We start from the raw sequence: 26,441 nt of genomic DNA, 5'->3' as shown, positions 1-26,441 counted from the left end.
CTCCAGGCAGCTGCAGAAATGAGCAGCAGGACGTGTCCTCAGCAGCACTTCTGGGCTGATGGCTGCTTCTGAGGCAAACAGGCTCCACAGCTATTCTTATTACCACATTCTGGTTTCATCTGTGAGGGAGAATTAGCTGTGTTTCTTCCTTGCTTTGTTTTGTTGGCTTTTTTTTTTTTTTTATTGCTTAGTACACAGTCAGTGAATAGACCGAGAGGGATGCTTCTCCTCAGGGGACATGTTGAGTGTGTCTGTCCATGGATTGTACAAGAAGCCCTGGCACCTTTGGTGTGCTGCCTGGAGAGTGCTGGGGTTCAACACCACTTACCAGAGAGGTGCCTGAATTTGGACCTTATTTGGGGCTGGAGATGCCTTTATACATCTGAGCTTTGGTGCCCCAGGCAGTTGGCTGCATGCTGCAAGAGGACCCTTTTGGTCCCATGACTCTTCAGTTCTGTGCAGGGTCTTGGCTTCCCCAAGAGTAGGGAAAGCTATTTTCCCCCTTCATCTGGAGTATTGCATCACCTGCAACATGGGACATTCTTCCCATGCCTGGCATAGGCACCTTGCTCAGGCTGAACCTGAGCCTGGGGGATTGGTCTGACCACAAGATGGTTAAGTAAGCAGTGATCCCTTCAGCAGCTGAAGTTGGCTGCATTTCTGAAAATGGCTTTTGAAGCTTCTTGGAAAAACTTGTGTAATGTTGAGCTGTCTGTTTTAAGCTGCCTCACACCTCCTGCCAGGCAGGAGGTAAGCACCAAGACAGGTCTCTGATAGGCAAAGCTCCCCAGCCCTCTGAAGAGGCAATGACAACCCACAGATAACTTGCAGGTTAGGGAAGGATATGCTTGATAGGTTTAAGTGTCTGCCGAGTTATTTTGCCCTGGAAAGTAGAAGGAAAATGTTTAGGAGGGACTGGATGTTGTCCAGGTATCTCTGCATTTCCAGTGGGATCCATGTTGCAAAAGAAAAAGGTTTTGGGATTTCTTTCTTCTCTGACTGTAAAAAACAGAGATCACCTCCTGATTTGGTAGAAGTTTTCAGATATTTGGCCTGATTTTTTTGCTTTCACCTCTTACTAACTGGTATTCTTAAAAACAAACACATTACAAAGGACCATAACATACTCAAAGCAATGGCTAGAACCATGAGAAGGATTAATTTAGAAATAAACATGGAACAGTTGGATATATGCCATGTATTTGTGTAGGTGCCACACATACGACTATAATGCTTGAACTTCTTTCCTATAGTTTTGGAATATCTTCTGTTTCATGTAAAACTTAATTTCACCAATCTTTAGTTAAAATGAAGTACTAGAAGTTACTGAGTGTTAGAGGCACTTAAATAAATGTTCTGTCTTCTTTCCTGTCACAATCCGCTAATACAAGCGAGGGTCGTGATGGTTCGTTTATTGATCTCAGAGTGTAAAAGGACACAAGGGATTTCAGTTTTATTCAGAACAGCGCACCTTTATTAAGGGCCCACAACGCAGTAATGCAATAGAGGAGAGAAAGAGAGAGAGATAAAGAAAAACAAAGTAAAAGGGTAAAGAGGAAGAAAAGGGGGGTAATAGCTACCAACAGATGAGACGAAGTCCTCGTGGCCTTCTGCCAATAGATTCGTCTTCTTTCCGTGGGGAGATCTCATCTTAGTTAATTTAGAAAGTTCCTTTATAGTCCTTTTCAGAAGTGAGGGGCAACTGGCCAAGGCCATATCTATGTTTCATAATAACATTGCAAAACTAGAAGCTAGCACTGACTATCACAGTTACATACCAAGCATGCCTTTCATAGGCAGTACTGCCTGCCATGGTTTGCAGCCTAGCAGCGTTAGCTGACATGAGTTTAGCAGTGCTCTCACTTCTGCTTTCTAGCTGTATCTCCACATCTCCCTCCTTTCCCCAAGAGGTGAGGAGATCTACAGCCGATGTTATGAGGCTTGTTGCTTTGGGAAACAGGTACAGGACAGGTGTACAGGGCAGGTCACTCCTTTCCGCTTCAGCGCAGTCCTTCCCGCCTGGGCAGCAAGAACAGCGCAGTCCATTGCGACCTGCACTAATTTCCTCAGGAATGCGTACCAGTTCCCAGTGGGCACACCCACAGGCAGCACTTGGGAGACATCCCACCTCAGCCAGGCCAGGACTCCTATGTTCAGTCTCTGTCCTTGGCGATGATCGTGAGGCAGATGAGGGATCTTCGGACCGTCTCTTACATTTCCCCGGTCCCAAAGGCATTTTTAAATGTCATTTGTAGAAAGACTTCAGATTATTTACTGTGTTCCCTCACCACTGCATACTCCTAAGCTAGAACGGTCTGCTGATATAATTCCCTGTCTCTCCAAAATTACTGTCGCAGTCCCAGGGGGTGAGAGTGTAAATATCACAAGACCTCTTATGTAGATGCATCAGCAGATGCATTCTGAGCTGACGCACAAGAGGGATTTTGCAGCAATGTAGTGGAACTTTCCCTGTTGACCAAGCTTCCTGGCAGATGTGAGATTGTTCCAGTGGAAAGCAAGGCTTGAAAATACAGATAGACTGTGATTACTATTTCACCTCGTGTTTCAAGACCGTGTGCCACATCTGCAAAAACCTCTCATATAGACATATAGACATGCTGACAGAAACACAGCACTTCCTTTCTAAGTGAAGTTCTGATCTGAGCTTCAGTTTCTTAGGTACAACTTCATATCCCCATTGCAGTCCGTGTGGGTTGTGGTTACAGATTTTAGCAGCTGGAGAGCCACATATTTGATTAGTGGATGGCAAGCTGCCTGCACTTTTGAGCATGTAAAACCAACACACTCACAATCCCACTGCACTGGCTTTGAGTGGTGGATGCAGCAAAGCCAGGCTGAAACCAGCTCTGCCTGGAACTGGTCTGGCCATCAGCTGGAAGGGAGTAATCCTGGGAGCAATTAAGAGTTTCTGGTGTCAGCACAAATCAACATGAGCTCCTACTGTGAGCATGTGTTATGAAAAACTGTCAAGATCTTCAGGTGAGTAAGCGGAGATGCAGCAAGAAATAAGAGGGTGGTACCACCTGCACATTCAGCACTGGGGAGACTGATCGTGATTATATGACATTTAGCACTGGTGCTCAGACAACTTCAGAAAACAGCGAAACAATAGAGAGGAAACAGAGAAGAGCAATAAGCAACTCTGAGATCTGGAAAAATGCCTCTTTGTGAGAGACAGTAGAAAACAATTGATTTCCTTTGTGACAAAGGGCAAAATGGCTTGAGTCCAGAGCAGAAGAGTCCTCATAAGAAGGTAGTGCTGTGTACCAGAAAGTACTTACCTCAAGCAGGGGAAAATTTAGCAGAAACCACTGTCCAGAAGCAGAAGCTTTGCAGCTTCAACGTGAAGGAAGCATGTGGGAAATAGAGAAGCAACAGAAGCACAGACTTTTAGGACTAGAGATGATCAGTTATTAGAAGAAACCACTGTGAGAAGAGAAAGCAGATCCACACCTTGTCAGCAGTTTGCCAATGGATGCCTTTGTAGAGGGGATGTTTTCATTGAATGTAGTTATAGAACAGCAACTGTGTAAAATATCATGTCCTGTGATACAAAAATTGTGTTATTTGATTGAACCATCCCTTTGTCCTTTGCCCTTAAAGTCTACTAAGATCTGTAGGTAGCAAGAATATCTGGACATTTAATATTTGGTGGTGCAATATGTGTTAGAGGGGAGATGCCTATTTTGAGGTTGGAAGCCTTTTTCAGATAGATGTCAGGATGAGTTTTCCATGCAGAACATCTTTTCATCACACTCTCTAATGCAGGGTTACTTGCACCTTCTTCTGAATTTTCTGGCAATAATCATGGCTAGATGCAGGATCTAAATTAGATGGACCGTGACTCAAAGTTATATATAAATGGCAATTATTGTGTTCCAAGGACATTTCCACATTTCAAGTGGAAAGTATATCTCCTTGATACTCCTTCTATGTCCTCACAGCCATCCAAGAGTATGTAGCTACACTTTTGAGTCATATACCCAAAGTACAACATGTCTCTTGCTTACCCCCCTTTCAGGTCTGAGCTATCTGGTTCCAGAAACAAACTCTAAAAGGTTTCAGCTGCAATCCTCCCAAAATTCCTGGGCCTTGCTCTCACCCCTGAGGTCTGATTCACATGCTGCTTCCTACAATCACTTCTCACACGTCATAACTTCAGAAGGTGGTGTGGTTATTATAATGATTTGAGAACTGTTTATTATGGTTCCTTCTTAAAACCAGCTCTAACTACAGGGGAGATAGTATAAATGAGGCTTTTCGGCAATGAGTTCTAAAAATCATCTGAGATAGGGTTTTTTTGTATAAAAACATTCCAAGCCCACAACTGAATTTGTTTGACTTCTCATTAAGGGTAGTAAGTACTATTCTTCTCAGCAGAGCACTGAGAATCCTTCCTATAGGAGAAACTTGGTCCATGTAAAGCCGCTGGAATTCTTTGCCGCTGAAATTGCTGTCACAGGATGTCAGCACTTGTCCCTTGCTCTGCTTGGCTTCAAAATACAGCAGCTTGAAGTTGTCATTGGCTTTGGCCCAGAGTAACTAAGGAGGGGAGGAGAGGAGATTACCTGTTTGTTGGGAGAAGGGAACATTTCTCTGCAAAGTTGATTTAAGAAAATGGTCATCTGCTTCCAGCTACTCAGAGGTTTGGAATTTAGATATAGCCTTGCAGGGGATGTATTCCTGGGTAGAGGGCAGATGAGGAGTTCAGTGAAAACATGCATTTTTCCTTGTGATCTTGATGCATAAATGATATTGAATATGAGGAAACGTGAATTCCCTGACAACGAGAGCTAGTTCATTTGGAATGCTTACTTTGTACTTTTCCAGACATCAAGAACTAGAAAACGTAGAAATAAAGCATTGTTCTCTCATGAATTTTTTATCCATGGCCTTGCAAACTACTGCCACTAAAATAAATGTAAGGCTACACCAGCAGAAATAACAAAAGTTGAAGGAATTTTGTTTACATCCTCACATTCTTTTTATATGAGAACTGAATCTGGCTCATCTGGCTGAGCTCTCTCACTTGAGAAACAAGAGGGCATGTAGTCCGTGTTAATTTCTTAAATTCTAGAGTAAACATTCTATTCATCCAAATAGGCAATAGCATAATTGTATAGTTGAAAAAGTATATTAAAAAATGTTTGCTTCCATGTAAGTTGCCTGAGGATCATTAAAAGCTCATGGTAGTGAGTAATGCACAAAATGTGAAACCTCACCATAAATCCAAGAGAAATTGCCATTCTGGGGCCATCTGGCATGGCTTTCAGCTCTGGCTGAATCATCTCACTGAAACTCATTACTGACTGCTCATGTCTTCAGGAATCCCCAAATCACTGTATTACATTCTCTGATTTTTTTTTTTTTTTAAGTTAGGCAAGAACAAAAATATCAGCCCCAACCTGGAAAATAATGAACCGCATGAGTATCTGAAGAGCAATGTGGAGAACTGTGTTGCTAACGAGAGAGCTGTGTCAGAGAAAACTTGTAATGCACCTCCAACAAGGAAAGTGAAATGTAATAGTGAATGTATTTGCTTTTCTTATTTCCTTGGGCCACTGTATAAATGTATTTCAGTCTGACAAGATTAGGGTTCAGGGGCTTGTGACAGGATTCTCTTCCTGGCTGACAGCAGAGTGTGGACTCCATTCCTTGTTCTGGGGAAGTTGGCCCTGTGCTAGCAAAGTTGACTCTTCCCAAATTCACCACTTTCTCCCTGCTTTAGTTTACCCCCCATCTGATTCAGCGCCCAAACACTTGTGTGACTATAAGGAAGGAAGCTGGGACAAAACAAGTGACCAGGAGAGGGGAAGATTAAAACCCTTTGACAGCAGCACTCATCTTCATTGGTTTCAAGCACTCACAGAAATACAGTGTGACTGGCAGTTTCAGTAAGTGAAACTGGAAGAGAATTTCGGACTAGTTGAGACTGTTTCCAAGTTGTACTCCTTGCAGAATTGAAGAATTAACAATACTGACAATAAATCAATTTCAGTCTTTGAGGCCAATGTTTGGCTTATTGCAAAACAAATTCAGTCTCCCCAGTTGTCTGCAGCTCCATCAGTATACTCAGCTTCTCTTTTGTAGATATCAAAATTCTGACAAAGTCCACCTGTGTGTTCTGTCACACAAACTGTAATGGTGTTTGAAGAGAGTACATGCAGAGAAATTGATGGTAATAATCTCAGAAGCTGTGCTGGATGTCCCTTCTCCTTGCCTTGCTCTCCCATCTTTGGCATGCCACTCAATGATTTCTGAGTCTCCTGTTCAAAATGCATTACTGGAATAGCACTGTCCTACCCTACCTCTGCACTGCCTTAGACAAAATCCTGCCCCCACTGAATGCTGCCAACCGGACTTCTCCTCACGCGTCCTTTGGAGGTGCTTAATGTCGGTGTCACGGTCGCCTCCCGCTGTTGACTGCAGAGAATGCCAGCAGGCGGCAGCTGCCGATAGCCTGACTTATCCATCACTCTCCAGAGCTGAGACATTACAGCAGTTGCAGTGTCTCAGTTATGCACCAGGCCATCTGAATCTGATCGTCCCGTCTCCCCTCATTCCTGCAGTCTCCTGTTCCTTGTCTCCCTCCACCACTGCATATCCCTGTGTCCTCTGAAATGCCATCTGCAGAATGATCTTTCCTTTCTCAGTTTCATCTCCTTTTTTGAACCTGTGCTTCTGTTTCTTTACCACGGCAAGCAGTTTTTAAACTTCTGGAATGCCCCACCTCAGCCTTCTCTCCCCATTATCTCTCTCTGTATCCCCATTGTGCTGTCTTCACTCTGCTTGGTCCTCCCCTCTAACCACTGTCTCCTTCAGCTTTCTCCTTGTTCCCTATGTTTATTTCCATAAGCACTGGATACTGCCCTATCAACTTACTCCTAGAGCTGGCAGTCCTCTTGCAAAAAAATTTACATCCCTTCCTGTTTCTTGTACTGTCTTCTGCTGCTCATGTCCCCAGAGTGTTATCTATTCAAATTAAATATTTGTTTGACATACTTCGCATGCTATGCCCCTCAGCAAACCTTTCCAGTGCTTCATAAAGGATGAATAATGTGCAGTTCACTTGAGGATTCTCCTGCTCAGTGACACACATAGCACTGTGTTACTACCTTTATCTCCCAGAGCTTTCCCAAGACTTCCATTTGGTTTTTCCCTCTCCATGGATCTCCATCTTCACACTTTGCCGTATCTTTGCACTGTGAAAATCCAGGCAAAGCAGTGTATTTCTCCCAGGAAAGTTTAGCCAGCCTCCATAAAACAGGGAAGCATCAGATACTAATGGTTAGGAATGCAAATCTTCTTATATATGTTAGAATATAACTATATAAGTATAGAACCCTGATGAGATGGTTTGAGCAGAGTGATATTGATACATAAAGACCATTATGGAGCTAAAGAGAATAATGTGCCCCATTTGGGGACTGTAGTAAATTATAAAATATGGCTAATTTATCCCTACCTCTTCCAATTTAGTTCAGATAGATGTAAAATATTAAAATTGCTTGGACAGTAAATAGGAATTGTATTACGTGCATCATGGAGGAAAGCACTGATTCTGTCACTGTATGGAAAACTTGCTGCCCATGGTGCCTCTTTACCATTAGAATAGATTGTTTATAGACTAAGCAACTCCCCTGGGACATTTAGGAGCATGTAGATATCCTCCTTGGCCTTTAATTACCTAGGAGTCTTGCCCTGTGAGGTGCTAACTACATTGTGTTTCCACCGAAGTCAATAAACATTGTAAAACATACCCTGTTAAGTCACTTGTTTTGTGCTCTTAATTTTATGTTTTAAAATCTAATTTTATCAGACTTCTTTCTTCTTATATTTGTTGCTAATCCTGCACATAAGGAACACCTTTCTTTGGGGAACTTACCTGTATTTTCTCTTTCTAGTAATGAAACAAAACTACAACTTTTATGAAAAGTGTTTTTTTAACTAACAGTGCACATTTTCCAGCCCATGTTGATCTGTGTCTTATCCACAGACTTCTTCATTCTGCTTTGAAGGGCAATGTGAGCAAGATCTGTTGGGACAGAGCTCCACGCAAAGCATTTTGCAGAGGCACATTCACACTCTGGGTGTGGACCATCAGCAAAATGCGTAGCAATATACTGGTGACAATGCACAGACAAGCAGTATTGCATGGATAGGAAAGGCTAGCAAAGTTCATTCTGGGTCATCAAATCCTGTCCCTCCCTGTTGCCAAATCCCATAGCTTCTTCCCTAAAATGATCAAATTTCAGCTTGAAAGTCATTATATTTTCCTCTGTTTCTACCAGAGGACTGTTTCAGAATCTCTTGTGACTTAGGTATGCCCAAGTTCATACCCTTTTACTCTTATGTAAATACATTTTTTGACCTTGAAGTACTTCTGCCTCTCTTAGTGTTGTCCTCCCTGTATTTATAGAAAGCTGTCACTGCCAACTTTACTGTTGTTTTCTTAGAAGAAGCAGATGTGTATTTACACAGCACCCCTCCGGTGGTGTGGGCTATATCCCTGCCTCAGAACTGGTATCCCCAAAACACAGGGGACCAGAACTGTGTGAGGTTTCAGCCGAGATCTCTCTGTGGCTTTTCTTAAGGCATTTAAACTTCCCTCTTAGTCTTTCCTAGAGCCTAAGGCTGTATTTCCTTTGTTCAGAGGTGTTCACAGTTCTCAGTCATCCCATGACTGGATAAGCAACACTTTTTTTTGCTCTTATTTCCAGCTGATGAGTTTCCATCTTCTACTTGAATTTCCTGTTATTTGTCCCTGTGATTGGGACCTTGGACTGCTCAGTATTCTGTATTTCTTATTATGACCACTCCTATAGCCCTAAATAGCATCCACCTTGATAAACATGGTGTTTTGACTCGCCCCTTGATGGACAGTGCATCCATCATCTCATTAGCACTCACTAATATATGACCAGGGTCAAAAGTGAACGACATAACTTGCCCCAAGGATTGATCTTTGAACAGCTCCATTCATTATCTCTGCTCAGTCCAACAGTTCCATTTACTGCCACTCCTTCTCCTCTCCCCCAAAGGCCTCCTCCCTGCTTAACGCTTTTTCCGCAGCTCCCAGTCTTTCCCGGCCTGATGATCAATGTTGTCGTTGGCACCACATGGTCACTTGGTCCCCAATAGGTGGGAGTTACATATTACTCTTCTCTAAAAGTATCAATTCTTTTGGTGTACAAAGGCAGCAGTCTGCACTGGTGTGGATCTACCTGCCTTTGGTGCTCTGTTGTGCTTAACAAGGTTTTTTTAAAGTATTATTCCTCTCAGTATTTGATCCAAGTGCCACATGGCCACTGAAATCAGGCAGATGACTCTAGCATTTTAAAATTAAGAATCAGTAATTTAAAAACCTTGTTTTGAACCTGTTGTTTAAAGTCCCAGTTCTCATAGAATTTGGGTGTAGGGGCTGTCCTCTCCTCTGATGTGCCTGTTTTGCTGAGTGTTTGCTCCTGTCTCAGTTACGTTCATTTCCTTTTCTATATCCTTAATTCCTGAGGCATTGCTGCCTTCAGGTGTGTGTTCAAAGTCCTCCACATGGTAACCCACCTGTCAGCATGCTGCCACCACAGAGACCTCTCCTAAATTCCTTCTTCATGCTCCTTGTTCCTGCGTTTGACTGAGGAATTGCTTTTTAAAATAGTTTCCATTTTGTGTTTGCTTTCTCGTGTTGTGTCTTTCTCACCTTAAGGCTACACACCTTGACCTGAAAGATGAGGTTTAATTCAAATTGAGTTTGGTCTCACTTTCTCCAAAAGGATCTAAGCTGACCAAAGAGCCCAGCAGCTCTCCCAAGCACATCCTTATCCTTTATCAATCCTAAATTGGCCTCTGGGGCCTCAATTGACCCTTGCCAGAAGAACAACATGTGATTTCTGCTATATTTAAGTTTCACTTAAATATTTTCTCTTCCAGTTTAGTGCTTAAGTGGTACTAAAGTGGTGCATAGACCTTGCTAGCTAATCTTTACCTCAGATTTATAATCACATGCAAACAGCAAATCCCCCCTTATTAGCAAAGTAATTGAAGAAGATGAGTACTTCATTTTAAAAGCATAGCAAAAGGAATAATGACTGGGTTTTATATTCCCTGCCTGTTAGTCAGACCTGTGGATCTAAATACTGTAGTTCTAATAGCCAGCTCAGAGAAATGGCTGTGGTAATTTGTCTACAGGTGGTTATGTGGGTTTTTTAATATGGTGGTTAGGAAGTTTCCTGTCGGGATTTGGACTGTAAAAGATCCAAACTACAGACTTCAGGTTGTGTGGCAAAAAAAGAAGCTCCTACAGTGAGGATGAAATGATTTCACCACACAAGGAAGTCTCTTTTTACCTCTACTCTGTAGCTGTTCAGTAGCCAACCAAATTAATTTTCAGATGCTGTAAAGAAAATTAGGTCTTGAACACAAGTGTTAAAAGACATGTATTTGGAGTGAAATTTTTAATTTGGTTTGGTGTTTGGGTTTGGTTTTTTGTTTATTTGTTTGTTAGGTGGGGTTTCTATGTTGTTGGGTTTGTTTGTTTGTTTGTTTTTAATTACTTGATTGTGATAGTCTAAAACTTCAGTTGAAGTCCTGGCAGGGCTGAGGAAGAGCAGACGCAAACTGGAGTTACCTGAACATTTAAATGTAATTTAATACAGTTTTGGTGGACATTCTTGTTGGTTCCTATTTTCAAAATCACTTTTATGCATCACCAATCACTGTTGAACATACATTAAAATAAAAACAAAAGCACCTGTCCAGAGAAGCACAGATGTGAGCATCTTTCCCAGCAGAAGGCAGAGATGTTCAGCATTAAGGGCAATGACACTTTTCTGTATGTTTGGTAGTGATTTGGCTTTCAGGAAAATAGTCGTTTTCAGGTTGCGAACAGTGAACAAACACCACCTTGCGTGTGAGTCACTGAACTCTTCTGCCTTTTCCCAGCATTGTCTTGAGTGTAAATTGTTAGAGGAAAATATGTCGTGCCAAAAGCAACAGCCCAGGAGAAGTGAGGTTGCTGCAGCTCCATGTCCTGGGTCCTGCCAAGGAAATGTGTACCCAGTGGGCAAGTGGATACAGACCGGACATACATAACACACCCGCGTGTATATGCAGGTCACGGTTAGGGTTAGGTTATGTGGTGTAAATACATATATACATGTCCAAAAAAATTACGCCAGCCGTCGAGGATTACAAAAGTCTCTGGGTACGCTGCAGAGATCTGGTTTTGCCATTAAAAGGAGCCACAGAGATCCACTGTTCATCGTCCTCGCGACTTAAATAAATGACTTCTGGGAAAATCCTTTCAGGGAGATTAGAGCGTCTCGGGAGGCCGGGGAACACCCGGTGTCGCGGTCTGCAGTGAGCCGCTGGCCGGCAGCGCCCGCGCCCGGCCCCCGCGGAGCCGCGCAGCGCTGCGCTCGGCCCGGGTCGCGCCGGCAGAGCCGCGCAGGACCGCGCAGAGCCGCGGGGCAGCCGCAGAGCCCGCACGGCGGCCGGGGGGGCCCAGTGCGGCAGAGGCGCCGTGCAGAGGCACCGCAGCCGCGCTGCCCGAGTCACGGCGGGAGTGGATTTGGGAGCGCTGCGGGAGAGCGGACGCGCCGGCAGCCGGCCGGGGCACGCTCAGCTTAAAGGCAGCGTCCGGGCGGCTGCGGAGCACGGGGACTGCGGTGATCAGTGACTCTGGATGCGGCACGAAGATGAGAACGCAGCGGCACTCTGGCTGAGAGCCCAGGCTCACTCTCGGATTTCAGCGCGTTTGGGGCTGTCGCTGCGAAGTTTCCAACCCCGTCCCGGCAGCCGCCCGCCCCAGCACTTCCCTGCGATGGCGCTGCTGGACGTGCCCTGCTGTGGGCAAGCCTTTGCCAGCCGGAGCGACCTTTCTCGGGAGAGGCCGGACCCAGCGGGCGAGCAGCGGTGCGGCGGCAGGGCGGGGAGCGGGCAGCGCTTGGCGGGGGGCGATCCTGCCGCCGCTCCGCACCCGCCGGGCTCCGCTGCCGCCCGCCCCGCGGCACCGTCCCGGCCCCCGCATCCCCCGGGGCCCCGGGAGGCATCAGGTTGACAAGTCCCCTTGGCCGGTCTCGGCGCGCGGGGACGTGACATCCCTTTCTGACAGTGTCACCGCCCGGGGCTCATCGTCCGGCTCCGGGCCAGGCTGGCGGCAGTCCGGTGGGTGTCGGTCCGGTGGGGGTGGCTGTCCTGCCAGGATGGGCAAATGCTGCTCCACATGTTTTCCCCCCTCTCTGTGCGAGGACGAGACGGTACTTTTGCCTGTTTTTTTGTTTTTTGTTTTTTGTTTTTTTTATCCTTTAGGGAAAGGGAAGGAAGGTAGCCGTGATAGAGCCTGTGCTGCTGCTTCTCGCTGGGGTCGGTGGCGGATGCGCTTCCCGGGTGGCAGAGAGGGGAGCGATGCTCGGCTTGTTTGCAGTGTGCTGATCTCCCCTTCACCAGGGACAAGTCTAAATGTCGCTTTCTCATTCACTGCAGTGCCTTACATAAGTTTATCCTGCAGTCTAAATGTAAGGGTTGTATGCTCATGAAACAAGGAGGGACCGCTGGCATCCTCTGTAGCAACAGTCGGTTTGATATTTTGCTCTGCTTTTCATACATTTTTAATAGCCATGTGGAGAACAAGTTATAAAGGAAACTTGCAGAGAGTTTCAAAGTTTGAAGAGAGATTATTCAGCCTCTAGCTGTCTTAAAGTTTTACATCTCCAGCAGAGGATTGATCCTCCAATCTAGGAGAAGTGAAACAAGACAAAACTACCTGTTTTCTTATGTTTGTGTGAATCTAAATCAAACACATTCCTAGGCACCAAAATGGGTTATGTAAGAAATGTCAGTGCAGAAGTAACTACATAGCTACAGGCAGCAGGAAAATGGCATGTGGAAGAGAAGGTGTGGGACATTTTGATCACATAGGTTTTCCCATTATTCTTCTGAAAATTTGCCTGGATTTTATGCAGAGAAGAGTGAAAGAATGAATATGTGCATTTAATTTGCTTAATAGAAAATATCTTGGCAGAAACACGTTTGTGCAGTGTATTCTTTTAGAGTTCGGCTTTGTGATATATTCATGTAACTCTGTTAAATGAGAAACTGATAGCATCTCCCATTTACCTAATAATAAGTTCAAATACAGCTTTAGATATGCTACTAACCAGGTTAAGAAAAAAAGTGTGGGTTAATATAAAACTTGTCAAAGTGCAGTCCCTGTGGAATATCTAAGTGCTTGTCAACTTCAACCTAAAGGGTGTTATGAGGAAGGATTACCTGACAACCAGCATGATTGAACAGCAATGTTAAAACACCTCTTCTTGAAGGAAGACTGTAGGTAATTTTGAATATCAGCTGCAGTGGGATTCACTTATTGCTTCTGACTATTCACTTATTGTATCATCTGAAATATTTATTGGTACAAGAGAATTCCCAGTATGTATGATTGTCTTTCCAATTATAATATAACACCTTGCCACAGGGAAGTCTGAATACAGCACAACAGTGACTAAGCACCATTTGCAAGTCAGGGATTTGGTTTCTTTTAATATTTTGAAAGCTCTGCATACAGAAAAGCTGTTCTGGAGGAACAGTTTTAATAACAAGTGCCACAGAAGATCTGTGTGCAGAAAGTTTTTAGGAGATACTGTAGAGAACTGAGAAGTGTTTGTACAGTGGAGACACTGTACATACATTTGGATCTTAGAATATAAGCAAACATTAAGTAAGTTGGCAGGGTGGAGAGTCATGTCAATTTGGAAAGGTAACTCCAGGCTCCCGTGTTTACTTCCTAGCTGCTGCTGAAATCCGATATGGTTCTGAGCAATTTTCTGATGTTCCTTGCCTGATCTGACCCATTTCCATTTCTATGATGGATCTACTATTACTTACCTATTGTTAAAAAAGTACCTGGAGGTTTAATTAATTAGTATTTCTAATTCATTAGTATCTCTTGGGTAGGTTGTAGTTCTCAGAGGACAGAGACTCTAAGACAAACCTGAAATCTGCCTCCCCAACCCACAATTATTCCTGGTCCAAGGTAAAATCTTTACTTGTCTCCCTGATGATGTCTCCTTGAGGATGTCTACCTGTCATCTGAAGCTCCATGCAACTGAAGCAGAGCCTTTCATAGAATCACAGAATCATAGAACAGTTTGGGTTGGAAGGGACCTTTAAAGATCATCAAGTCCAAGACCATTGCAATGAGCAGGGACATCTTCAATGAGATCAGGTTGCTCAGTGCCCCATTCAGCCTCTGCCCACAAACTTTCATCACTACTTCCTTTCTTAATCTGTTTGGACAGCACCAGCATCTTGCCCATCCTCAGGTCCATATTATGACATCTTCTACCAAGTTATTTTTCCACCTCTTCCCATGGGGTTATATCTAAATTCAGCTGATTTTTTTCTGAGTTACACTGCTAGGTTTGGACACTTATTTAATTGTATGAATTCCTGTTTTCTTCCTACACCTCTGCGTACCTTCTTGCCTACCTGCCTTGTTTTCTGGAGCTGTTGCACCAATGTAAGTCATGCCTCAGTCCATCCAGGGTGTTTTGAGCTGAATGGAGAACTCACATGTGCCATTTTCAGTGCCTGTTTCACTTGCTGAAATGCAGTCCAACATCCAGCCTTTCACAGGAGAAATATTGGGAGGCCTGTATGCTATAAAGATGATGACAGGAGAAAGAGTTGCTACTGTGTCTTCTATTCAACAGACCAGTAGGGCAAACATATCATTCTACCTGTTTTATTCTACTTTTCGTTCTGTCTGAGGCGATGGGACATAGTCCAGACACAAGACTTAATTGTTATGTTGCAGAGTTCAGGAATGAGGAAGAAGTTTTTCTTCATCTCCATCATGAGCATAATCTTATTTTATGAAAATTACTTCACTTTCAGAGTAATTTCTTGGGATGCAGCCAACAGAAATCCTTTGTCATAATTTTTCTAAAAAGAAATGCAGTCCATCATTCATTAAAAGTACATGAAAAGAAAATGCAACATTTTAATTTGTACAAAACCTATTGTTTTGGTTTCACATTTTTGGGTGTAAGAAATGAATTCCAGATAACATCAAAGGAATTTTTTTTCTTCCTTGTCCTTTAACTGCTGCTCTAGAAATGGTGGATATTTGCACGATCTCCTTACAGGGTCTCTCATCTTTTCACCTACTGAAAACAGGTGTGTACAGTTGCTGAAACCTAAGTTGGATTTGGCCCTTAGATGCTCACCCTCAATGGCTCAACTCCAAGTGGTGGCCTAGTAGAGAGTCCTTACAAAGCTCCTTTGATATCCTGAGCCTTGGTGGATACAAAACTCTTGGGAGGGCAGCTGCTTACCCTGTCTTCTCTTTCAAATACTTTGTTGAGATAAACGTTAGTGAAGACTGATTAACCCAATGGGACATCTATAGGAGAAAGTTTCACGAAGGATGTCTGCACTTCAGGCGGCTCTCTTGAAAGCTGTTTATTGCATAGGCGAAGTTACAGCAGCTCAGGGAGTGGGGATCCAGAGCCAGCCCTACAGCTGTCAGCTCCAGCTGTAGGCATACCTGAAGCCACCTTCTGTTCAAGTTACAAAACATTATATACTTTTCTTTGCAGAGTATCTTAATACATAACAACCAATAAGCACCATACACAATACCTTTACATTTGCCTATAGCCTATCACAGCTACTACCATCACCATATTATAGTCATTATTATCCAATCACAAGAATAAGTAAGTTACAATTTAAGCTTACAGTGGAAAATTCTCAGACCTCTCTTTTTCTTCCTACATCGACATTTCTTGTTTGCCTGCCATATCTCTCTTTTTGGTAAAGACATGTTTTCTATTTACTTATGCTCTTCTTGAGACTTATTTACTTGGTGAAAAACATGTCTTTGTTTGTAGTCACATACCTTTGTCCTATTCATAAAAATCTCCTTCCAGCTGATCTCCAACCTTTGCCTTCTGAGTTATTCAGTGGTCAGTGTTTCAGCAAAACATCTTTTACTCTATATCAAAACTTGCTTTCATTTCTATCTCATCCCCAGTTTCTACATTCAGAGATCTTTCTGCCAAGCCTACATATCTGTGAAACTTTCTTACCAAACTTTCATCCTCCCCAACAGACATCCTCTTGACTTGGTTTCTTATCCATTCGTTTTGGGGAAGTTTTCCTTGTGTGCTTGTGAATTTTTGAATTGCTTTGATGTTTAGACAGTGGATATATAGGAATCTCAGCACTGAATATGATAGCTTTACATTCCAAAGTCAGATCCAGATTTGCTCTACTGTAATGTTTGGTTTCCTTAGTGCTGGCATTCCCAGTTCCCTGGCTACCCTGACAGGGAGGTGCTGGTTATCTGTGAAGCCAGGCTGATGATGCCAAGCAGGGGCTTTTTTGTTTTGCATTGCTGCCGTGTTTACAGTGTCACAGGAACACGTGCAGTCCAAACATACGTGTCACACTGACGCAGGAGGTTGCAGTTACAGAAGATGTCGAGGGTTTGTGAGTTCACTGCACATCCAGGAAACCGTGAGGCTGATTTGATGATCAGCCAAAACTGCACCTCACTTCTCTTGCACAAGAGGAAGATAAGGACTCGTGTGCTATTGCTCTCTAGAAGAACCCTCTGAGAAACGGGGACTACTTGAGGCCTTGGCACTGAGGGCAACCCTTGCACATCTGACCTCACAGGAAGCATAAATATGAGGTCCCAAAGAGCAGATAGGAAGCTCTGATCAAAATAAAATGCAATGCAAGAAGTATTGGCAGGGCAGTCAAATGACAGCAGAGGCAACTGAGCTGTGCTGATCTGTCTGCTCGAGGTAGTCCCAGGGGCTGCTCTGCTCTGGAAACCACAGCCCCAGCATGGTGGTAGGCAGATGTGACCCCCACTGCCCTGGTGGGTTGGTGCCCATGCTGGAGCTGGAGTTATGGGATAGAATTTTTAAACTGGCACCATGGCAATTCTCCACACTTTTGGAGAGAATCCCACCACCAAGTATCCTCAAGGGTAGGAAAAACCTTATCTAAGATAAAACATCATGTAAAATGTGGAGCCTGTAATATTTCTTATGGGGAATCAAAATTGTAAATACTTTTTCCCCCTGAAATGTAGGTTTTTTACTTGCTTTTAATTTTCGTTGTGTAAATAGAGTAGTAACAATCCCGCTGAATTCTGCTTATCTGTAGGTGCTGGTAATGATTTGTGCAGAGCTCCCTTGCTTTGAGTGGCTTTTGTTTCAAACAATGAGAGCTGGTAATTTGAGTGGGCGCTTCCCATCTGCAAGTCCTGCATCCAGTACATCCCTGTGCACACGCCTTCAAGGGCACCAGGCCTGGCAGTCTGTCAAGGGCACCTCTTAATATTACTCCAGTGAGTTAAACAGATGGTATGGGCAGATGCAATGGTATTCTCCAAAAGGGGAAACCTTGTCCCTGTAAGGCTGCTGGTTTGGGAATCTCTGTGAAGGGATCTGGTTTTTTAACATATCAGGCTGTATTTATCTGGAACTTTTTTTTTCCCGTAACTTTTTGACTGATTAGGAAAAAGAAGTCCATAAGAAGTCACATCATTTTTTTCTGAGCCTAATGCAGTTGGTCAGGACTGGACACTCTGCAGTCCTGGCACACAGCCCCCTGTGCATTACTCAGCAGAGTATGGAGCTGACTGGAGGAGCCAGGTCTTGCATTCCTGGCTTCTTCCCATAACTGAATAAGAAAGATGCCCACATCATCTGGGTCTCCTCAAGCTTTCAGGGCTCTCAGATCAGTTCAGTTTATCACTCCATTTACAGCAAACTTTCCAGAAAGTGTGTCCTTTGAATCTGGTGGAAGTCATCCCAAAAGGCAATATGTAAAGGATTAATTCAAATTCCAGATTCTATTACCAGAAGGTATTACCAGAAGTAAAGTTGTGTTGCTTCTCTTAACAGAGTTAAAAGTTAGATGCAGGAAAAATATACAGAAACATTAAGTTCTGAAATGTTTCTTTTCCACTTTCATGTTTTTAATGTAGAATTGACTTGCTATCCTATCTGCTATGTATCCTGCAGCCAAACTAATCCTGTCTCTGCCCTAGATTTTTATTAGCCTTGCTTGCTTAATACAGAAAGATTTGGTTTCTAGGACTCCTTTTAATTCAATTTACTACTGTACTGCTTTTTCTCTTGAATATGATTTTTCTGTAGTGTCCTTTAAGGATTCTTGACCTTTTCTAACCCGGGACATATTTATAGTAACCTGATCTAGTTTTATTAATCATTAGTGATCTTCCCAGCAGGATACATTCGTTTGTCTTCTTTCTAATGTGATTCATGATACATCCCAATTTAAAGTGCCCGTATGATTGAACCGCTGTGCTGGGATTTATTGTACTAAATCAAACTCCAGTGCATGGAGATAAGAATTTTGTTTGTCAGTTTGCACAGCACTCATCAGATATCTGCTGTCAAAGTCCTTGCATTTTGGTAATAGCACCTCCTTGCTCATGTAAATATGTTTTAAGTTTCCTTTAGCCAATTCATCTGTTTTACTTCCTTAATATTCAGATTTCTTCTGAGACTAGACAAGGAAAGGAGCCCTAATAAATAAAATCACAGAAATAAATGTGGAGATAGGCATGAACATCAGGTTATTAGTGGTGTCTGTATGGGAATGCTCCCCATGCCTAGAATGGTGTGAGTACAGCAATCTGCTCTGTAAGTTTGACTCTGTGAGCATATTGATATGGTTGGAGGTGGTTAAATGCAGGCTTAAATAGATGAAAGAATTTTAGCAGAATTAATAAATCCATCTTGTACATGCAGTCCAGCTATAAATGGTACGCAGATTGACCACAAATTCATAAAAAATACAAATGTCTTTTTAGACACACAGGAGTAAATAGAGTATTCTGTGCTGTTGTGTGCACGTGAGTGTGTGCACATGTACTCGTAGACATACAAGGTACTTGTAGCCAGTGAGTTGTGGCTCCTAAGCTTGAGTTAAAAACTGAATGAGTTCATTATAATCCCACTCCCCTCCCCTAAAAAAAAAAAAAAGTAGTATGAGGGTATGAGGAATCAATCTAATCTGCTTTACTAAATGAACATGTGAAACTGCTTATCTGGGATAAACTTGGGTACTATACGTATTTCTCTCTCTTTTTCCTTAAACAGAATGAAAATGCCCTTGTGAAAATAAAGGAGTTAGGAGTCGAGCTTGCAAAGATCAGGGAGGAAGTTGGTAAGTAGTACAAGAAAAGTAACAACAGAGTGATTTTCTCACTTTACATGAAAGCAGTTATTATGATTCCCTGTGACCTGATCCTGGGGAACCTGCATACATGTGATGGAGTGTCTCCTGAAGCCCACTGGCAAAGGGTTTTGTGACTTCGGAGGGAACCTTGATTTCACCTCTCTGCTGTGCAGATGGGCCCATTACCACACATGCTGAAGCCAGCTGTGCATCATCTTTACTAGACAAATTGTTTTTCATGAACCCATGGCTTCTGTCCTCAAACACCAGCACTGCTGAGGAGAAGGCACAGTGTGATGAGGAGTGGGAACCTGGGACCATTGCAGTGCACAGTGACTGGGGATGCACTGCTAACTTAGGAACATTGCTGTGTTTTGCAAACAAACCCAAGGACACCAAGCCCAGAATTTGCTTGTTAATATCTCTAAGGTCTCTTCCTGGTTGAAAGGCAGAAAGAGCAATGCATCCCATTTGTCTGTGTATTCCCTATATATCTGCATGCGCCTCTTTTCCTTTTTGGTTTTTGATCTAGACAGGAGAGAGAGTGTAAAGATATTGCCACTCCTGGGAGAGAAGATGGGCTTTTGCTCTGGCTTCAGTCAACAGGCTGAGTTCTTCTGGACTTAAATCTCCCCAGAATGAGTGTGATGTTGGGTTCATCTACCCCAGGGTAAATGGAGAGGAGGCCCACTGGATGAGGGGACACCCTGAGTACCAAAAGGTGTTGGAACCACTGATGACTGGAGCTGTGAATAGGGGGGACCTCTCAGCTTTCCCTGCATGTGGGAGCGCAGTTCCTGGGTCACCCATTAAGGACAGATTGTGCCATGTGGCTGGAAGATGAAGTGCTCAGGCCAAACCCCTGTGGGATGGGCAGAGCTGCAGATCCTCCCTGTGCTTTGCCTTCACCTTGCCCATGACAGCCCACTTCAGAAAAGCTGAGCACAGCCCTTTTCAGATGCTTACCAGCTTGTGCTCCCTGCTTGGCCCCTCTGAAATTCTTAGGCTGATTGTCATTTCATGGAGAGCTTTATTGTCCCCACTGCCAATGTATACTGCAGCAATAGCAAAACAGGTTTCCAGTTATTCTCTGATGCCTGCCTTCCCCATCCTCTGCATTTTTACAGCTCTTACAGAGGAGTTGTTGCCACTGGTGCTTTCTTTAGGCTGGGCACATCTGAAGCTCTCGGTTCAATAGCCACTTCTCATTTGAAAGCCCTCCCTCAATCTAGCAGGTTGGGTTTGCTCATTTTTGTGAGTGCTTTTTTAAGTGGCAGTGACATGGGAAGGAAAGAGAGGTTCAGTGCTGGAGATAAAGAGCTCTGCTTCCATTGACACCATGTTTGTACAGCTGAAGTGAATACAAATCCCTGGTGGTTTTGCTGGAGAAGAGAACTTTGCCAAGGATATAACAGCCTGTCTGTTTGGGGGTCACAGAGCAGCATGTTCAGTAACAGGAGATCGCTGCACTGCCTGCCCTTGCCATTGCCCTTGCACATGCAGCAACAGACACCTCGTCTGCACGAAGCTGAGTCCTGATGGCACATGTGGGGACCGTTTTGCTAAGAACCACAGACACCCCAGAAAAGCAGCCTGAGCTGTACCGCTTCAGAAGGGAGAGGAGCTGTAGAGGTGTATGGGCTTTCTTCCTCAGAAAGGGGAAAGATGGTGTGAGAGAGCCCTTTCCACAGCGGTCCTGTGGGCATGTGTAATGGAGAGGAGTCATTACAGGCCACCTCTTCCTCCCATCACTCTGGGAGACATGAAGATGCTGGGTAGAGGCTGTTTAGGAGTGGCACAGGTGGCTGGTCACCTGCTTGGTGGAGGTAATCCTCTCTGTGCAACCCTGAGATGCAACATGGCCAGGTAGAAGGACTCCCAGTAGGGATGAACAAAAAGATGAACATGTGCAGGTATTGCACTTCAGCAGAATGTGAAATAATTCATCAGCAATAAAAATCATAGTATAAATCCCTACATATGGAAGGTAATGGTCTATGTTTTTTAGTGTAAGTCAAAAATTGCTGGGCAGTCTGTTTTCCTTTGGTATAAAATTATAAAATTTAATTTTGTGAAACAACCAAACTGTGGACAAGGCGAGATGATAAATGCCATGTACATGAGAGCATTTCTCATCAGCACAGTTCTCTGCAGTCTCTAAAGCAGTTCCAGCTGAGGTTGTTACTGGAGACATGAGGGTGCTGCTGGAGACATGCAGCCCACCTGTGCTAGAGGAGGATTATTTTAGTCTCACTATCAGATGAATCTGTGTGTTGCACAACATTGTACAAGATTTACGCAAATAAAGAATGAAACAGTCCTTTATTTGACAACAGCAATCTTGGGTGATTCTGTGAAGAAGTTCAGGGAAAATCAGAGCGTGTTTTGACTACAACCAAGCTGTAGTTCTGACTTGCCTCCGTCACTTTAATAAGTAGTTTCTCATTAATTTAAAAATAACGAGTCCAGTTAAACACCATGGGTGTTGGTCAGAAATTCCTGGTTGCTCATGTATAAATTCACCATGCCAGACTCACTGATGCAAATGCCTGTATGAATCAGTAAAACAAGGCTGGACTAGCCAGGGTTGATAGAGGCAGTGTGTCCAACATTTGGTTGTTGAGGCAATACCTGTAATTCAGAGTTACAATTTGGGTTGGTTTTCATAGCATGCAGTCTTTAACTTCAGCAGAAACTACAGGATTCTGCTATGCAAAGCAATGAAACTGCAACAGAAAAACTGCTGTTCAGAAAAGTAAGAATTTATGTATAAGGAAAATTCTTGTGGTAAATAAAACCATTGCTGAAGCAATAGCAGCAATGGACCACGTGTAAAAATAGCATCGGAACACATGCGTCCTTCCGGAGCCAGGCAAAATATTGAGGTTCAGACAACACTGTGCACTTTTACCCCCAGCACTGCTGGGAAAGTATCACACCACATCTGAAACCAGCATGGGTGAACTAGGAAAGTGATTCTCCCGTACCAGGTCTGGGGAGGAATCTTGGCCTCTATAAACGCTGAGGGACTTGTTATTTTAAGCAATAAGATTTGCTCACGTATTTTGCTAGAAATAGCAAGGCTAGGAAAACATGACAAGCAATCGTTGTGCACTCAAGACACCGATCCTTATAAATTATAAATATAAGCACTTTTCAGCTGCAACACTGAGTCTCTTGAAATAAAGAGGTTTTGAATACCAGCTGTTTCCCTTCAAATTAATGGAAATTAAATGTCAGAATTACCTGCTCCTTTGCTGTCAGACCAATGACGTGAAGTGAGTTGAGAGGAGGTATGGAGATGCATAAAAAACCTAGATGAAGGAAAGGCAATCAGATGTCAGGTTTAAAATTTGTATTGCCTGGGTTCATGAGAGTTTGGAAGCCAAAGCCTGTGTGCCATCTCCTCCTGGATATGATACCCAGTCAGAGGACCCTTAACCTGAGTGCAGTGGCTGTGATTTGTCTGTGATTTTGGGGCCGAGGCTCAGGAAGAAGAGCCCATTTGTTGTGTCAGAAGGAAACAGTCCCTCTGTGAGGCCACAAGATGCCAGCCCCCAGTTCCCCCAGGAGTTGCCCTCCTGAGTGCAAAGTGCCAGGGCTGGGAGGCTGCACTGTGGCTCCGACTGTGTGTGGTGGGGGAGGTCAGTCCAGTAGTGACATCTACCTTTCCCTCACCTTCCCAGCCTGGCCTGAAGTGGGTTTTGCTCATCTGTTGTGCACTCAGTGCCCAGGGAGTAGGGAAGCTGCAGTAGCTGGTCTCATTTAACCCAGCACGCTGTCATCCCAGGAAATGCCACGTTGCATCAGAGTCATTTCCAGCCTGTAAGCAGCAATGAAGATACCTACAGAGAAGGAAGAAGAAAACCAGGGTGTAACTCTTCCCAACAGACCAGTAGTGGTTGTGCTCTGCTTGTCTTGTTCCGTGTCAGTAATACATTCATATAACTTTTCTGAGTGATTTTTTCTTTTTTCTCCAAGAGTAACTCACTTTAACAGTATCCCTGTCTTGATGCCTGAAAGCTCAGTTCACTGTTTTGCAGCAGCATCAGCAGGTCTTCTGTTCAGGCATCTGTTGCAGGGTCCCTGCTGGAGGTGTCACAGCTGTTTCACCAGGAGCACACGCTGAAGCCACAGCTCCAGCAGGGCAGGCTCTCCCACACTGGTTCCTGCTCCCCGAGGAGAGCCACAGACCCTTGGGCTCCATGGGTGTTGCTTTCTGCTATGCCTGTCCCAGGAGAGCCAGGCCCAAAGGTCCATCTCCCTACTAGGAAGAGATTCAGTTTTTACTCAACACTTCAGTCCTCAGCCTCATTTGTCTTAGTCTGAGACTTATGGAAGGGATCACTCCTTCTCATTAGAGGTGTTTCATATTCTTTATAGGGCAAATTTCCTCATTTTCTGCCTCCAGTAGCATTGTTGGGTATATGGGGACCATGGCATGCAAGTGCACTTTCCCTGCTTCCCTCTTCCCTCCGTTTTGCACCTGCATTAGGGCCTGATTTGTGAATAGTCTTGTATTTCAGGTTGCAGGATGTGTTTCAGATGGACTCTCTTTTGGTTAGAGCACATTGTTTCATTGCCCAGCCCTCCCTGTGTGCTGGGTAATCTCATTAGAGAGGCTGGAGCTCCTATTTAAAGCTTGAGTAAGTTCGAATTCTACTGAAGGCAGAGCTGCAAGCATAACCCCTCCTGCTCTGGGATCACTTTACATGCCAAAGATAACAAAAAAGCAAAAAGCAAGAGAGAGGGTTTAGAGCTGTAATCCAGACTGCCAGAAGACAAGACATTCCAGCTAATGTACCATTCCATTCTGGATATAAGGCAAGTGGGAAAGCTTTCTATGTGCTCCCACTGAGGTGCTAAACTCACTGGTTCACTTGCTTTCTGTAAGGAGCAGAGAGCCTGACAGGGACAGAGTCCCTCACGGTGCTCCAGAAAATACCAGGATCACAACAGGAGCCCAGTAGTGTTTATCTGTCTGGACTTACTGAGCAAGTCTGGATATTGGTGTCCAGTAAGTGTAGAAGCAGAGCTCTAAATAGGGTGAAAAATAACTATGTGGGGAAGGGAATGGTTAGCTTGGGTGCCCAAACTACCTTGCATGGGTGCACCTAACATGAGCTGTGGGCACAGCACTGGTAACTTGGACAAATTGTTGCTACCCTGGGAGAAATGAGGGCAGTCTGACACCACAGTAGAAGGAGGCAGAAAAATACAGGTATTGAATAAGTATGTGGCCATGGGATATATATGGGTTTGAAACATTCAACATGGAGACAGCTACTCCCAATCCTCTGACTTAAAATGCCATACAGGTCTGTTGACGGCATGTGCATTTTGAAAGGCAAAGGAAGGATAAATATGCCATCAGTTTGTTCAAAAACCTGATCATCTTTCTAAATCAGCTATGGGTCTAAATCAGAAAGAAGATGTAGCAGGACCGTTAGAAACCCATCCCTTCTTCTCTAGTATTCTGAATGTTATGGTCATGATGATTTTAATCACTTCTTACCTGTTAGATCTTTACAAGTGAGCAAACTTGCTCTTTAAATGTAGTCTGTCTGATCTTGTCCAACTTGCATCAAGTCTTCAGTATCTGGATTTATTGCAACTGTTCTTTAGCAAAGCAAAAGGCCGAGGACACAATGTTTGTGACACTGCTTTCCTGGGACCTGGGGAACAATAAAGGTGAGGAACCAAAGGGGGAAATGGACTGATTATCTTTGACTTGATAGAACTGCTGGAAAACAGTAGTGTGAATTCTGAGATACAGTCACTGGTTAGTTCACTAAAGTAAAAATTCCACATGTTCTGATTGCCTTCAGTATCAGCCTTTCATTTGTGCTCTCTGACACCATGAAGCACACAAGATAGTGGTTTGAATACAAAATTATTTTAAGCAAGTGTGCATTAATGGATTTGAATGGTTCTTTCTGGAGCTGGAGACAGGTTTATGGGATAAGCAGCTTTGAACAGCTCGAAAATGGGATGTATGAGATACATATCCTTCTGGTCAAGTGGTCAGTCATACCCCTTGTACAACAGAGTGGGTGAGAACCACCAAGCTCATTGCTCTACAAACCAGTAGACCAATGCCTCTGCTTGGTCCTGGACAGTGTGAGGACTGTGTGGTCCTGTCTCCTCCACAGACCTCAACACAGCGAGATGGAAGAAACTACTGAGCGAGAAGGAGGAGCTGGAGAGGCGCTTCGAGGAGGAGGGGAAGCAGCTCCGCAGGCAGCAGCAGGAGGAGATGCAGGTGTTGGAGCAGCGACTGCAGGAGGAGTACAACACCAAGAAGGAGAGCCTGCAGGAGCAACACAGGCTGCAGCTGGAACAAGCCAAATTGGAGCATCAGGATCAGGTCAGTCTCCACCTGCTGCCTTTGAAGAATAGTTGATGCTAGTAGATAGGGTTCAGGTAGTGAAATGTATTGAACACTCCAACGTGAAGACACTGGTAATGAGTTACAAGTAGAAAAATGTAATCCTGAATATCTTTACTGCTGTTTCTCCCTATTAGTTCTACTGTTTTTTCTACACAGTAGTCTATTACATTGCCATGTCTTGTCTTCACATGCTTCCTGATGTTTTACAATAAAAATATTCACATTATCTCTGCTGCCCACACATACTTGCTCCTCAACCCACCTATTTTAGTCAATTTATGACTAAAACCAAGGGTGAACAAGAACCTCTTCCACACTGGTAAGGCCAGCAGAGCCATGCCCATTGTTATTTGCAATGCTAGTTAAAGGGCAGTACAGTGAAGGGATAGTACCTAAACATCGTGCACATGATACTCTCTGGGTCCCCTGATTGCTGCCCCACCATTCAGTCTAATCTCTTGGACTGTACATCCCAAGAGTTTCTCCTTGCTTTGCTCTCTGTACTGGATAGGAGTACCCTCACAAGCAGCTACTTTTGTCTGGTTTTGCCAGAACAAATACTGTAACTCACCTTTGGGCACCTCTCACATGCTGGCAGAACATCGGGCACTGGGTTATGGCAGTAATGCCTTTACCTGGCCTTTTCCCATTTTTCCTTCAGTGAGCAGTGGATTCTGTCCTGATTTTTCCAGCTGCAACTCTTACCCACTACCCAATACCACAGATCACAAGGGCTTTTCTCACATGTGAACCTGCTGCACCCAGGTGTGGTGTGTAAATCTGTGCCTTTAGGCTTTGTCATGCC

The 26,441-nt window shown here is 44.0% G+C and overlaps 1 protein-coding gene across 1 annotated transcript in view; it reads left to right on the top strand.

The window, feature by feature from the left end:
* The window catches only part of MTUS2 (microtubule associated scaffold protein 2), a 251,169-nt gene extending 225,521 nt beyond the window's left edge, over window positions 1-25,648 (top strand). The window contains exons 9-10 of the mRNA XM_042014068.1: window positions 19,167-19,233; window positions 25,398-25,648. Of these exons, the coding sequence (XP_041870002.1) occupies window positions 19,167-19,233; window positions 25,398-25,648 (318 nt within the window). The remainder of the gene's footprint in view (window positions 1-19,166; window positions 19,234-25,397) is intronic.
* The last annotated feature ends 793 nt before the right edge of the window (window positions 25,649-26,441 follow it).

The sequence above is a fragment of the Corvus kubaryi genome, unplaced genomic scaffold (assembly GCF_017639235.1).
Source record: "Corvus kubaryi isolate FWS band 111438036 unplaced genomic scaffold, C.kubaryi_AGA036_p1.0 split1-65, whole genome shotgun sequence".
In the NCBI taxonomy this organism is placed as follows: Eukaryota; Metazoa; Chordata; class Aves; order Passeriformes; family Corvidae; genus Corvus; species Corvus kubaryi.
This window is presented reverse-complemented; position numbering and strand designations above follow the sequence as displayed.